This window comes from Pristis pectinata, chromosome 10 (assembly GCF_009764475.1).
Source record: "Pristis pectinata isolate sPriPec2 chromosome 10, sPriPec2.1.pri, whole genome shotgun sequence".
Lineage (NCBI taxonomy): Eukaryota > Metazoa > Chordata > Chondrichthyes > Rhinopristiformes > Pristidae > Pristis > Pristis pectinata.
Genome location: NC_067414.1, coordinates 13,987,516 through 14,001,272, shown reverse-complemented (window position 1 = coordinate 14,001,272; position 13,757 = coordinate 13,987,516). Strand labels below are relative to the sequence as shown.

The window sequence follows — 13,757 nt, the reverse complement described above, 5'->3', positions numbered from 1 at the left end:
GGTATTTTTTGGATGAGGTGCAAGACTGACGCTACCCTCTCATGTGGGTGAAAGAAGTCCCTGTCCCTTTACTCCACTTTTCTTTTTTTCCTCCTTCCCCAGTGTCTATTTATCTCCCTTTCTTTCTCTCTCTCTCTTTCGCTTTCTCTCTCTTGCTTTCTCTATTCTGCTCATTCCTCTCTTCTTCCCCCTGCCCTCCTTGCCCCCTCTCCCCAGTAGACCTCCAACCAGCTTTCTCCTCTGTGGGCTCAGGATTTCCCACTCTCTCCCCAGCAAGTGGTGAAGCTTACAGCCTTTCCCCAGTTAATTATTATCTAGCTAATTTAGTTTTGCTCCTCACTACCGAGCCTGCTCTCTGTAAAGGCAAGTTGGTGCAAGGAAGTGACAGGGTGCTTGCACTGAAACCTAGCACAGTGGAGAAACTAGACACAAGGACATAGTGTTACCGCACATACCATTCTTTTTGGTAAAACGGACTGTGGACTTGTCGAACCAATTCCATTGGTTACTGATTGCATTTTTACTTTGGAAACATTCCACCAGTGAGCATTTAGAAGTTTAAATAGAAGCACAATTCAGTGAAGATCAAAGAAAAAACAATGTTGATTTCTATTGGCCTGAATTTTAATTAACACAGTGAGAAATACTGGGCAAGATAGAAGATCTTTTTATTAAAGCAGGGTTTTCTTTTAATCCCAGATCAAACCAGCCACTCATTTGTTTGGAGTAAGGGTGTCAGTGCTTGAAGTGAAGGAATGGGAGGTTGGTTGTTTTCACACAAAACAACCAACCAAATCTGGAAGGTCAATTCCCTGGTTCTTCCTCAGGTTTTTTTTACACAGCCATTTAGTATATAATGGATTGTGGTGGTGTGTGGTGCTGGTGTTGAGCTGTGGTAGAGCTGAGCGGTTGCTTGAAGACAGAAGTGAGAAAGAGAAGTAAAAGCCATAAATGTAGGAAGTATTTAGTAGGTCAGGCAGCACCTGTGACTTAGATGTGGACACAAGTTAATAGGTTTAAAGGGAGGTGAGATCATTTTTAAACATGAAGTAAAAAGAGATACTTTCTAAAAAAAAGCTTCAGTCTCCAGATTTTTCACTGGAGTTCATAAGAATTCCAAGCAAAGAAGGGAGTGGAGAAGGTTATGAAAGGGGTTGAGTACAAGGATTAGAACTTTTAATTAGGCAGCACGGCAGTTTGGCAGCCAGCGGAAGCCAACGTTCCTGGCAGTGGTTGTTCTGTAGTGCTGGAGGTGAGTGAGGATACAGCACCAGCGCTCTGCTTAAGCTTGGAATCTGGGTTACAGAGAACAGTCAAGGTGGTGCGGTTGAGGGCAACGATTGGGTCGGAGATCATGACCTACTTCTGCACCTGTTCCTTGCATTCTTAAGGTAGGAGCCTGGATGAGGGAAGGACCTTCTTCGAGACTCCAATGAGTACAAGCACAGCTTACTTGATCTTTCCTCCTGAGACAATCTCTTCATCAGAGCATAAGAATCAGGAATGGTAGAATGCTCCACCGTTCAATAAACTCACAGGTTATCACAATAAAATAGGAGCAGAAGTAGACTGTCTGGCCACTCAAACCTGCCCGCCATTCAATACGATTATGGCTGATCTGTCCCAGGCCTCAACTCCTTTTCTGTGCCAGTTCCATGTAGCCCTCAATTCCCTGATCTTCTAAAAATTTGTCTGCCTCCTCTTTAAATACCTCCAAAGGTCAAACCTTCACAACCCTCCGGAGAGAATTCCAGAAGTTCACCACTGTCTGAGAGGAGAAATTTTTAGGCACCTCAGTTTTAAATGACGGCATCATTTGAGACCAAAACTGTGCACAGCATTTTAGGGTAGCAATGTAATATGCTGGAGGTGAACTCCAATGTGGGTAAAGGTTTCAAAAGCCGAAGGCTGTGAGATATTGGCTGAATTGGGTAATGCTATGGTGGTGGAGTTGGGCAGTCTTGGTGTTGAGAAGGATCTGAGATCATTGGGAATTGGTCGATAACTAGAATTCCCTACTTCACTGTGCTAGTATCAGTGCCATTGCAACCGCAGCCAGTGACCCACTGCCTGAAGAAAATCAATGAGGACCCATAAATGTGGCCCTGCCATCTACTTTGTGCGTAGGTGTCAGCTAGATAACAGGAGAACATCCTCAACTTTTTGAAGTAGCATCATAAGATTTTTATTTCACTGTGAGAGGTTTAACATCTCTCCAAAAATAAATGCTTCTGGCTGTCTGGCTCTCTCTCTCAGTACTGCAGTGCAGTGTCAGCTTGGATTGAACGCTCAATTTACGATGGAAGCATTCTAAAGTTCACTTCAGCTTCAGGCCAAAATATTGGTTAGTTTTCCAACTCTGCTGTAAAAGAATGTAAATTTATTCCACTCAACCAATTTTAGAAATTCCAGGTGATTTACCAAAAGATGATTGATGCAATGCTGATCCCCTCTGCAATCCTGTGAGTGAGCAGGACACAAGAACTGAACTCTGGGTCTGCAATGAACCACTGCAGAGAGGAAAAATTACCTCCGTAATGCAAATAGTTACATCATATCTACTTGCAAGATGAAAATTAAAAAAAAATTCGGATAGGCTGGAAATCTGAAATAAAAACCTAAAAAATGCTGGAAACACAGCAGGTCAGGCAGCAAGTGTAGCAAGAGAGGCAGAGTTAACGTTTTCAGCTCGAAGACCCTATGTCAGAACAGATGAAGGATTTTCATCCTGAAACATTAACTCTGTTTCTCTTTCCATACTTGCTGCCCGACCTGCTGAGTGTTTCCAGCATTTTTTTTCAGTTATATTCTTGCTTGCAATATTATTTCTTCTTTCTCCCATCTTCCCATCCCTTACCAGGAACACAATCTGCCGGTAAGCCTGGCTGAGCTAAGAAGTTTACCTGCAGTGTGCAAACATGCCCAGAAGGCTTTTTTTTTGCCCATTTGGTACCTCACTACTGCTTCAAGACTCTGTGCGTTCCCTAACCCTACCTGGGCACTAATCTTGGCTGACTCCTGATTGGAAAACTGCAGGACTATTGTCGACTGGTATCACTTGAAGTTACATCAGGCAAGCATCATACGCAACAAACCATTAGTTTACAAACTACCTTCTGCCTGGGTGCTGGTCACCATTTATAAAATTGTATACTGGTGGGGGGGGGGGGGGGGAAGAGTTGGAAATACAGTATAACCATTAAGAACTATTGTTTTTAAATCTTTTCACTTTTCCTGTGCTCCCATGCTATCCCTCATACACCCGAGTCTCTAGCCCTCCTATATTGTCTCTTGTCCTTTAGCACACTCCCTCACAATCCGGTGCATGAGGACAGATCTTTTGAATTTGATTAATTCTCAGCTCTTAATGGGGGATAAAGCTCTTGTGACTCCCAGGAGAGCAATCCCATCCACCAGTTCAATTCCCTTCTCTCCTTATTTCCCTGTAGCCTCACAACTTGATCTCTCGTACACACATGCCCATCAACTGTTCTTTGGCTTGTTCTGCCATTAACCTACACACCCCAGAGAAGACATAGAGTAGGGGTGGAAGGCTGTTATTCTGGACGGAGGGTTGTGACCAGTGGTGTTCTGCAAGTATCAGTGCTGGGACCTCTGTTGTTTGTGATATACATCAAGGATTTGGATGAAAATGTAAATGGGTGGATTAGCAAGTTCGCAGATGACACCAATATTGGTGGAGTTGTGGACAGTGTAAAGGACTATCAAAGAATGCAGCAGGATATAGATCAGTTACAGACATGGGCAGAGAAGTGGCAGATGGAGTTTAATCCGGGCAAGTGTGAGGTGTTGCACTTTGGGAGGTCAAATGAAAGGAGAAAGTATACAGTTAATGGTAGGCCCCTTAATACCACTGAGGTACAGGGGCACCTTGGGGTCCAGGTCCGTAGTTCACTGAAAGTAGCTACGCAAGTGGATAAGATGGTAAAGAAGGCATATGGCATGTTTGCCTTCACTGGTAGGGGTGTTAAGTAGAAGAATAAGGAAGTCGTGCTGCAGCTATGTAAAACTTTAGTCAGGCCGCACTTGGTGTATTGTCTGCAGTTCTGGTTGCCTTATAGGAAGGATGTGTAGAGGGTGTAGAAGAGGTTTACCAGGATGCTGCCTGGATTAGAGGTTATGAGCTATAAGAACAGGTTAGACAAACTTGGGTTGTTCTCCCTGGAGCGTCGGAGGCTGAGGGGAGACCTGATCGAGGTTTTCTAAGTTATGAGAGGCATGGATAGGGTAGACATTCAGAACCTTTACCCAGGGTAGAAATGTCAAACAGCAGAGGACATGCTTTTAAGGTTAGAGGGGCGAAGTTTAATGGTGACGTGAGGGGCAAATTTTTTTACACAGAGAGTGGTAGGTGCCTAGAATGGGTTACCAGGGGCAGGCACAGCAGTGTAGCAGTTAGTGTAACACTATTACAGCGCCAGTGACCCGGGTTCAATTCCCACCGCTGTCTGCAAGGAGTTTGTACGTTCTCCCCGTGTCTGCGTGGATTTCCTCTGGGTGCTCCGGTTTCCTCCCACATTCCAAAAGACGTATATGGATTAGGAAGTTGTGGGCATGCTATGTTGGCGCCGGAAGCGTGGCGACACTTGAGAGCTGCCCCCAGAACACCCTACACAAAAGGTGTTTCGATGTACATGTGACCAATAAAGATATATCATCATCATGAACATATAGTGGAAGCAGGCAGTTTGGTGAAGTTTAAGAGGTTTGTAGATAGACACATGAATATGAAGGAAATGGAGGGGTATGGATGATAAACAGGAGGAGGAAATTGGCATCAAAATCGGCACAACATCATGGGCCAAATGGGCTGTCCAGTGCTGTACTGTTCGTTGTTCTAGGGGCAATTTATAGTGGCCGGTTAACCTACCAGCGTGTCTTTCAGCTGTGGGAGGAAACTGGAGCACCCAGAGGAAACCCACACAGGGAGAGCATGTGAACTCCACACAGATAGCACTGGAGGTCAGGACTGAACTCCTGTTGCTGGAGCGGTGAGGCAGCAGCACTACCTGCTGTGCCACAGTAGAATTTCTGCTCAAAGCAGAGTTTCAAAATGGATGGTTGCCTAGCTAGGTGGATGATGGTTGCCATGGCAGCACTATTAAAGTATAAACCATAAGTGTTGTCCTGGTATTAAAATTACCAATGAAAGGATTAATTACACCTGGTGCAGGAGCAATGAAGGCAGCTCATTGTAAAGGCCTTGTACTGATAGGCAAGATTCATAAGGGCAGGATTCTCATGGAACAGTGATCTCATTTTAAATCCCGTGGCAAGGCCACTATGATTATTCAGTATGAAATAATGCGGTTGAAATTTCTACCCTGAAGCCTCCCACATACTCCTTCCTCTTCCTAACACTGTCACTTCACCCTTCAGTCTTGTACTGACTTAGTCTGCTAAATTGCAGAACCCCAGTAGCTATTTTAAATCCATACACTCCCATGAATGTAGAGGTTAGCTATGCCCAATTTCCTTTGAAATTTTGCCTGAGGTTCTGTTGAATCAGACCTTCCTAGTTCTAAATGATGCATTGTGTTTTTGCTCTGATGGGTGTCTTGGCACGACTGAGTTTTATCTGTGCCTGAATCTGTGGAATTTGTTGCCATGGGTGGCTGTGGAGGCAAAGTCATTGGGTGTACTTAAGGCAGAGATTGATAGGTATCTGAGTAGCCAGGACATCAAAGGCTATGGTGAGAAGGCGGGGGAGTGGGGCTAAATGGGAGAATGGATCAGCTCACGATAGAATGGCGGAGCAGACTCGATGGGCCAAATGGCCGACTTCTGCTCCTTTGTCTTATGTATAACAGCGGTAAATTTGGGAGTGCCTCTTAAACTGTTCAGGGGACGGTGAAAGCACAGAGATATTGTAGTAAATCTTAGGGGTAAGGTAGTGATTGCACATGTGCTCCCATTGTTCAGCTGATGGGCGGGACGGTCTGTCAGTCAAGATCAGACACTTGGGCTGTTTTGTATGAACATAAAGTATCTGCCTTCGTAAGCTGGAGGACAAAATGTAGCCAACCACTCAATGGAGTACAGGCAACTCCCACGTTATGGCCGTTCGGGTAACGTAACTTCGCCCTCACAAAATTCACAAATCACTACCCAAAAATTTGAGAAACAATAATATTCAATCTCACAGAATTTATGTGAAAAATTGTAAATAAATAAACACAATTTTTTTTTGACTCGCATTTTTTTGATGCATGTGCAGATGACGGGGCCTTGTGTTGGGGAAAATTTTAATACAGACTCTTTCCTAGGAATGTAACCCCCCCCCCCTTTAATGCAAGGGTCACCTTACACCGGTATCTTGCTTAGCATTACCCCACAGAGCTCTGATTCATTTCAGCACCCTTGGTCATGGAGTTTGAACACTCACATATCTGTGTACCTCTTTACTTTGAAAGAGACATCCTCTTGGACAGAGATTTCTTTGTCCTGAATTCATTACCAAAGGGTATAGCCAGTCTGTGCAGCCAAACAAAGAGAGTGGGAGATAGAAACTTTTATCACACTTAACTGGAAGTGATGAGAGAGACTGTAGGATCCAGACAGTCTGTCAACATGAAGCAGCTGCTGCCAGTCCACAACAATGGCCTACACACACTATGCCAGCTAGGGGGCAGCCTTGAGCCCACTTCACAGCACTTAGCTGCACCACTTATCCCAGCCTGCCCAACACCAACCCTCGTATGCAGCCTCTCCACACTGTGTTGTGGACAATTCCTTATTATGCCAAGCACCAGATTCCCAGCACCAGAGCGTTGTCAGGAATTCATACGTACTCTTGACCCCTTTTGGCACTGATTCCATTGGCGCTCTTGTTCCTCAGAATGCATCCTGAGCACTAAGTGAGGAGGTCGTGCACCAAGCCAGTGCATCACTTTTGGGGTGGTCCTCCCCCTTCTAAGTTGGTCCCACAGGATTAAGAATGAAAAACTGAACGCTGGAAGAACTCAGTGGGTCTTACAGCATTTGTGGAGGCCAAAGGTGTAAGCCGATGTTTTGGGCTGAGACCCTCCATCAGGATTTTTTTACACCTTTTGCCTCCACAGATGTGGCTTGACCTGCTGAGTTCTTCCAGCGTTCTGTTTGTGGTTCCAGAATCCAGCATCTGCAGTCTCTTGTTTCTGCTGTGGTTTTGTCTGTTCTGAGGTGGCTGACAAGATGGGTGGGTGGGTAGCTTGTGAGGTGATGCACTCCTTCTGTCACCCACACTGGACCTCTGGGTGCTCACCATGCGTGGACTCGAGGTTGTCAATATTGTCCTGAATGCATCTTCTCCACATTGAGCTGTCATGAGCCAGGGATTCCCCAGAGTCACTGGGGATGTTGCATTTTTTTTCAAGAAAGCTTTGAGCACATCTTTTCCTCTGTCCACCTGCTAATCTCTTCCCATGATAGAGCTCAGTGTCTGTTTCAGGAGTCTGGTGTCAGACATGGGAACGATGTGGCCTGCCCAGGGTAGAGGACAAAGTATAAACAGGGCCTCAGTACTGAGGAGAGAACACTGACATTGGTTCTGTTATTCTTCCCTGTGATTGGAGGATTTTGTGGACACAACATTGGTGGTATCCTTTCAGTGCTTGAGGTGCCTGCTGTTGGTGGTCCAGGTCTCAGAAGCATATAGGAGGGTATGGGAAAGGAGTCCAGTCTCATGGATGAGACATTAATGGATGTCTCTTGTGCCCTCTTGAGTGGGTGCAAAGAAAGTTGCTCTATCAGGCTCCTTCCGTGAGCAGCACTTTTGAAACAAATGATTTGGCCATCCATCCCATTTGGACTGATGATCCAAAGCTTAAACAATGTGGAAGGTTTTTAAGGAGTGACTAAAGAGAAGGCTGAGAGCTAATCAGGTGCAAAGCTAGACGGGTGGAGCAGTTTGGGGAGGGAGATCCAGTGCTTGGGTCCTCTGTTAGGTGAAGGCACCTCTGTCACTGGTTGGTTGGTGGAACCGGGGGACATTCATAAAGGTGGAATTGGAGGAGTACAGAGATTGTGGTGGGTTGTCGGGACTGCAGGAGGTCACAGATGTTGTCATGGAGGGATTTGGAAATGATCATGTGTATTTTGAAATCAAGGCTTACTGGACTAAGTGTTGCTCTAGATCAGTGGGCAGATGCTGACTGGTGGCTGGGATTTGAGGTACGTTAGACTGGAGTTAATCCACGCTGTGTGTTTCTCAGCATTGCTCAAGGACAGCTTCTATCCCGCTGTTATAAGACTATTGAACGGTCCCCTAATATAAAATGGACTCTTGACCTCACAATGAACTTCATTATGGCTTTGCATCTTATTGTCTGCCTGCACTTCACTTTCTCTATAACTGTAACACTTTATTCTGCATTCTGTTGTTGTTTTTCCCTTGTACTACCTCGATGTACCGATGTGATGATCTGGATGGATGACATGCAAAACAAAGTTTTTCACTGTACCTCAGTACACGTGACAATAATAAATCAATTTACTGTTGAATAGGCACGGGGAACTGTGGTTGTTTCCTTTTGGCTAAAGGGAGACTTCAAACAGTAGAAAACATTTTGACCTGAAACTTAAACTCTGTTCTTTTCTCTGCAGGTGCTGCCTGCCCTGCTGAGTATTTCCAGCTTTCTCTATCGTTATTTAAAAGGAGATTTAACAGTTTTTAGAGATGTTAAGGGGGTTTTGATAAGAGTAAATTAGGTTAAGATAATGAGCAAAATGATCTTCTGATCTGGAACACCCATAAAAGTGGAGCCAAGGCCAGGATCAGATCAGCTAATGTGACTTGGCCTCCAGGGGTCTGGTAGGTAGTCGAGCGGGGGAGGGAAAGGAAGCAGGAATGAACTAATCGAGGAGCTTTCACGGAGCCAGCAGAGGCTGGTTGGATGAATGGCTTTGCTCCTTGTGGTAAAGTTCTGTACCAAAGAACACCTTTCACCCATACTCACTGGTGCACAAGCTGGCAAGGTTTCTGGTGCACCAAACGTTGTTTCCTGTCTTACAGCAGCGTGACTCACTGTGTGAAATACTTTAGAAGCACCTGTAATTCAGAGCTTGCAGTGATGGGTATGTCGTCTTATTAATCTCATGCCAGATGGTTCGTCTGCAAACAGCACCTGTGGAGTATCTTGAAGTCTGATGTTGAGCTATTCCCTTCAACTTCTTTCTTTTGTTTTTCAGATGAACGGGACAAAGTACAGAAGAAGACCTTTACAAAATGGATCAACAAGCACCTTATTAAGGTTGGTGTGATGACATTGTTTTGTTCATTAGTCTCTCATTTCTAAATCCTTGTTATCTGGAGTCTGATTATCCAACAAACCTCCAGGGAGAAAAGGCCTGAGACTCATTTAATGAATTTCATCATGTTTCCTTGCTTGAGTGAACAATTTTTTATGATTTATGCTGCATCTTCTGTATCCAAGGATCATTTAAAGTCACCCTTTTCAACAGTAAATATCTGGAGCTGGGAGGATATTGGGTGCAATGGTGATTGGACAATGTCTTCTGGTGGCTAAGACACTAGACAAGAAAGCCAAGGTACTTGCAATGAATGGGCTTTGAGAAATGAAAATAAATTATTGGATTCTCTTATTAGCTCCTTTGCCCATCCGTGGATCAGTTCTCTGTAATGTTTCTCTTGCATTTCATCTTCTCTGGGGTTTGGTGCTATATTTACTGTTTAAATTTGCCCTGCTTCCTTGTGTTGTAAAGTCCATCTTCTTGTACTTTCATGCTCCATGTTCATTGCTATCACAGTGAAGCTTGGAGTTGAGACTGGAGTGTTAGTAGGGGCTTGTGGGGTTGTTTTGCCTCTCCAGGGTTAAACCTACGGTGGTTGTACAGTGGAAATCTAAAAGCAAAATACTGTAAATGCTTCAAATCTGAAATAAAACCAGAAGATGTGAGAAATACTCAGTGGGTCAGGCAGCCTCCACGGTGGTAGAAAGAGTGAATGCTTCCAATTGAAGTCAATAGTCACTTCTTCAGAAGTTGCAGATGAAATCCTTGACAATCAAATGAGGGGCTTACTGTCAGTGCTATGGGGAACCCTTTATGGAAGCAGCTAAAGCTTGCCAATAAATATTGGAGGGAGCCTGGGGTATGAAACAATCTAAGGCCAGGAGAGGAGGTTAGGTAGAGCAGTGAGGATCTGATGGGAGAGCCAAGAGGTGGCATGGAATGCTTTAGGGAAAAAAATTGAACTTGGCAAGAGCTTCACGATGAAATTCCACATGCTTTTAACATGGAAACAATTGGAAAGAAAGCCCACCTCTTGAATCTGTAACCTGCAGTAACCAGCAGGGCAGGGCAGCAGGTGCAAGGAGTGCCATCATGTACAGGCACCCTGCCAAGTTGCACACCATCCTGACTTTCAAATATGTCACTGTACCTGGTTCAAAATCCTCTAAGTCCCTGCCCAATCAAATTCTGGGAGGAGCATCCTTCCACAGATAATAACGGTTCAAGAAGATAGCTTGGCCAACTGGGGATGGACAATGAACGCTGCAGCATCTGCAAGAATGCTGCAGTAAAACAAGAGAAGTTGCTTACATTTGGAAAAATGAAGTGTTAAACATGGAAGTAAGATTTGAAAATGTTTTTCAAATTCCATGATGTTGAAGTCAGTTTTATTTTTTCATCCAAAGTCACCACCAACAGACTAACTGATCACTTGTCTCATTGCTATTCATGATACTTCACAGTTTGCTGCATTTCCTTTCAAAGCCATGACCACACCTCAAAATAATCATTGGGTTTGAAGTGCTTTGGGACATCATAAGGATGTGAAAAGCACTATCCAAGTACAAGCTTTTTTACTTCATGGTCATATTGAATAACAATGAAAAATTGAATTCTTAGTGTGGAAGTGGATCTGTATTCCTTGGAGTTTAGAAGAATGAAGAATGATCTTATTCAAACATATAAGATTGTAACGGGATAGATGCTGAGGTTTGCACCAGTGGGAGAGTCATGAACATGGGGACATGGCTGCAAAATAAGGGGCAGGTCATTTAAAACTAAGTTGGGTTGAAATTTCTTCTCTCAGAAGGTATTTGATCACTGGAATTCTCTGCAGTCAAGGATGGTGGAGGACAGATCATTGGATATATTAAAGGTGGATATAGATAACTATTTGAAAGACTGAGGAATTGAGAGTTATGGGGAACTGACACAGAAGAGGAGTTGAAGCCAGCATAGATCAGCCACGGCGCAGGCTTGAGGAACCGAGTGGCTACTCCTGCTCCTATTTTCTTGTGTTCTTGTGTGTGAAGACAATTTATACCAACAACCTACACTGTCATGTTCCATGAGTTTTTGTTCAATGAACTCCAATTATTTTGAACAAGTAAGAGCTGGTGATGTTGGCAATGTATCAGAGCTAGTTGGTTGTGTGGAAACCAGTCCATTATGTTTCAAGTCTGTGAAAATCCAGCGTGCTGTGTTGAGAGGCCCAGGCTGCTGGCTTCATAAATAATCCGGATGCTTTACGAGTTAAACAATTTACAGCAACGGCAGTTGTAAGTTGAAGAAAAGATTGTTCATGCCAATGCCATTTGCCTGGCTGTTGCACTGACAGTAAGGAAGTGGAACAAAAAGTCAAAAGAGAAGTTTTGCATTTGTGCAGCATGCTTTACACCCAATAAAGAATTTTTGATGTGTCATCGCAGTTGTAATGTGGGTAGTCCAGTTCCAGAGTTGTGGGCATGTAGCACATAGTTCAGTTGATGGTGGTGTTGCCTCTGGATTACTGGGCAATGGGGAGAGATGTTTCTGAAGTAATTGATCCATGGGTGCTATAAGAAATCCAAGTAACGGTTTGAATTGGGGCCATTATGAGGGAATTTGAGTTGGGGTTTGAGGATTTGGATTGTTCAAAGGCTGAGCCGCGGACTTGCATCTCCCCCTCTCTCTTTAACACCCTACAGCCCTTTAACTCTCCTTTAACCCCCTCCAGTGTCTCCATCTTCATCCTTTTATGCTCTCTTGTGCATCCCCCACGACCATTGCTTCACTATTGGTAACCTTAGCATCAGCTGCATAGAGCATAAGCTCTGGAGTTCCTTTCCTAACCCTCTCCTCCTTTAAGTATGGTTAAATCCCATCTCTCTGACCAAGTTTTCGGTCACCTGTCCTAAGGCATGGGGTCATCTTTAGCCTGCTAACACCCATGATGCTTTACTACACTGTCGGTGCTATGTAATACAAGTTGTTGAACAATCTATTTAAGTTTATCAGTGATCATACAATAAGATTATGCTGTTCAAATGCAGTCTTTATACACTTCATTCTCCCCTGATCTCACTTCAAACAGTAAATTAAGATCTTTGTTTTTTTTGTGTACTTTGTTGGGGCATATTTTTCTGATTCTGAATGTTGGGGATGATTTTTACTCTTTGAGAAGTACAACTAAAGAGAACAGTTTTAAAATCAAAAGATGCTGGAAATAAACCAGAAGCCTCTGCTTGAGAGTAAAACAGTAATAAATGGAGTTTATTTCATGCAAAAGCAATCTTGGATCAAACCGAATGCAGTTGTAGTTGCTGTTGCTGCCAGATTGGACGTGTGGTTGCTGTGTCTCTGAGAATGTGATTGCTTAATCAAGAATTATGCATGTAATATATGGGGATGGGCAGAAGGGAGTGATGTGATTTGTAGTCATGCCATTTTGTGCTGTCGGCTGCAGTCAAATCAACATCCAATATAAAAAAAATCCTCTGCTCGGAGAAAGCTTTCAGTGAAAAATCATTTAAATTAAAACCCACAATTGTGACTGCTTTGTATTTTCTCTCTGTCTATCTGTCTCTCTCTGTCTTTCTCTATATCTCACTCTTTCTTTCCCTTTCTTCTTTCTCTGTTTTTCTCTCTCTCTCTCTGTCATTCTCCCTTTCTCTCTCACTGTCTCTCTCTCTCTCTCTCTCTCTCTCTCTCTCTCTCACACTCCATATTTAGAATGATAAAGTTCCATGTTGTCAGCAAAGAAATTATTTGTGGCAGCCCGTTTGTGAAATTCAAGTGCAGAGGTCAGTGAAATGCTCACCTTGTGGAGTCTGCTGACCTCCTGCTGAATTCTCTCACTAGTTTGGAGATCACTGCAAGAGTGAAGATCCAAGATCCACAGAGTGGAAACATCTTTAAAACTGAAGCTCCAGTATAGCTGTTAAATACTACTGATTTATTTTAAGATATCTAACCAAAGAGTTTGCTTTTGCTTAAACCATTTTTTATTCTTCAGAGCTAGAGCAAGTTAGAATTTGCATAATGGTCTTATTGCAGTAAATTCCCAGAAATGTCATCAGACAGAACTTGTCCCTGAACTTGATAAGTTGTTATTAGGGCAAGTGACCAGAAGCTTGTGAGGATGTAGGTTTTCAGGAGCATCTTAAAGGAAGAGAGTAAAGTAAGAAGGTTTGGGAGGGTATTCCAGAGGTTGAGGTGTCCTTTGTTGGAGGTCAGTCTTGGGTCAAACATTTGAAAGCAGTAGCCAGAACTAACAGGAGTGAAAATTACAAAATGCTTTATCTCAACAGAGCATTGGCTGGAAGGAATTATTGAAATGACTGGAGACTTGCAAACCTTTAATGGAATGCTTTTTGAGTTCATAAATTGTTCTCAATAAGAGAAATAAAAAAAGCTCATTGTCCAGGTATTTTTAAGTGTCAGGTAGAGTTGATGGGCCCTTTCAATATGTCTTTGCCATAGATACTGCTATCCAATCTACGGTAACCATTTTGATAGGAAATTAA

The 13,757-nt window shown here is 43.5% G+C and overlaps 1 protein-coding gene across 1 annotated transcript in view; it reads left to right on the top strand.

Moving 5' to 3' along the window:
- dst (dystonin) overlaps window positions 1-13,757 on the top strand; it is a 464,609-nt gene that overhangs the window by 79,389 nt on the left and 371,463 nt on the right. The window contains 1 exon segment of the mRNA XM_052024808.1: window positions 9,190-9,251. Coding sequence (XP_051880768.1) covers window positions 9,190-9,251 — 62 coding nt within the window.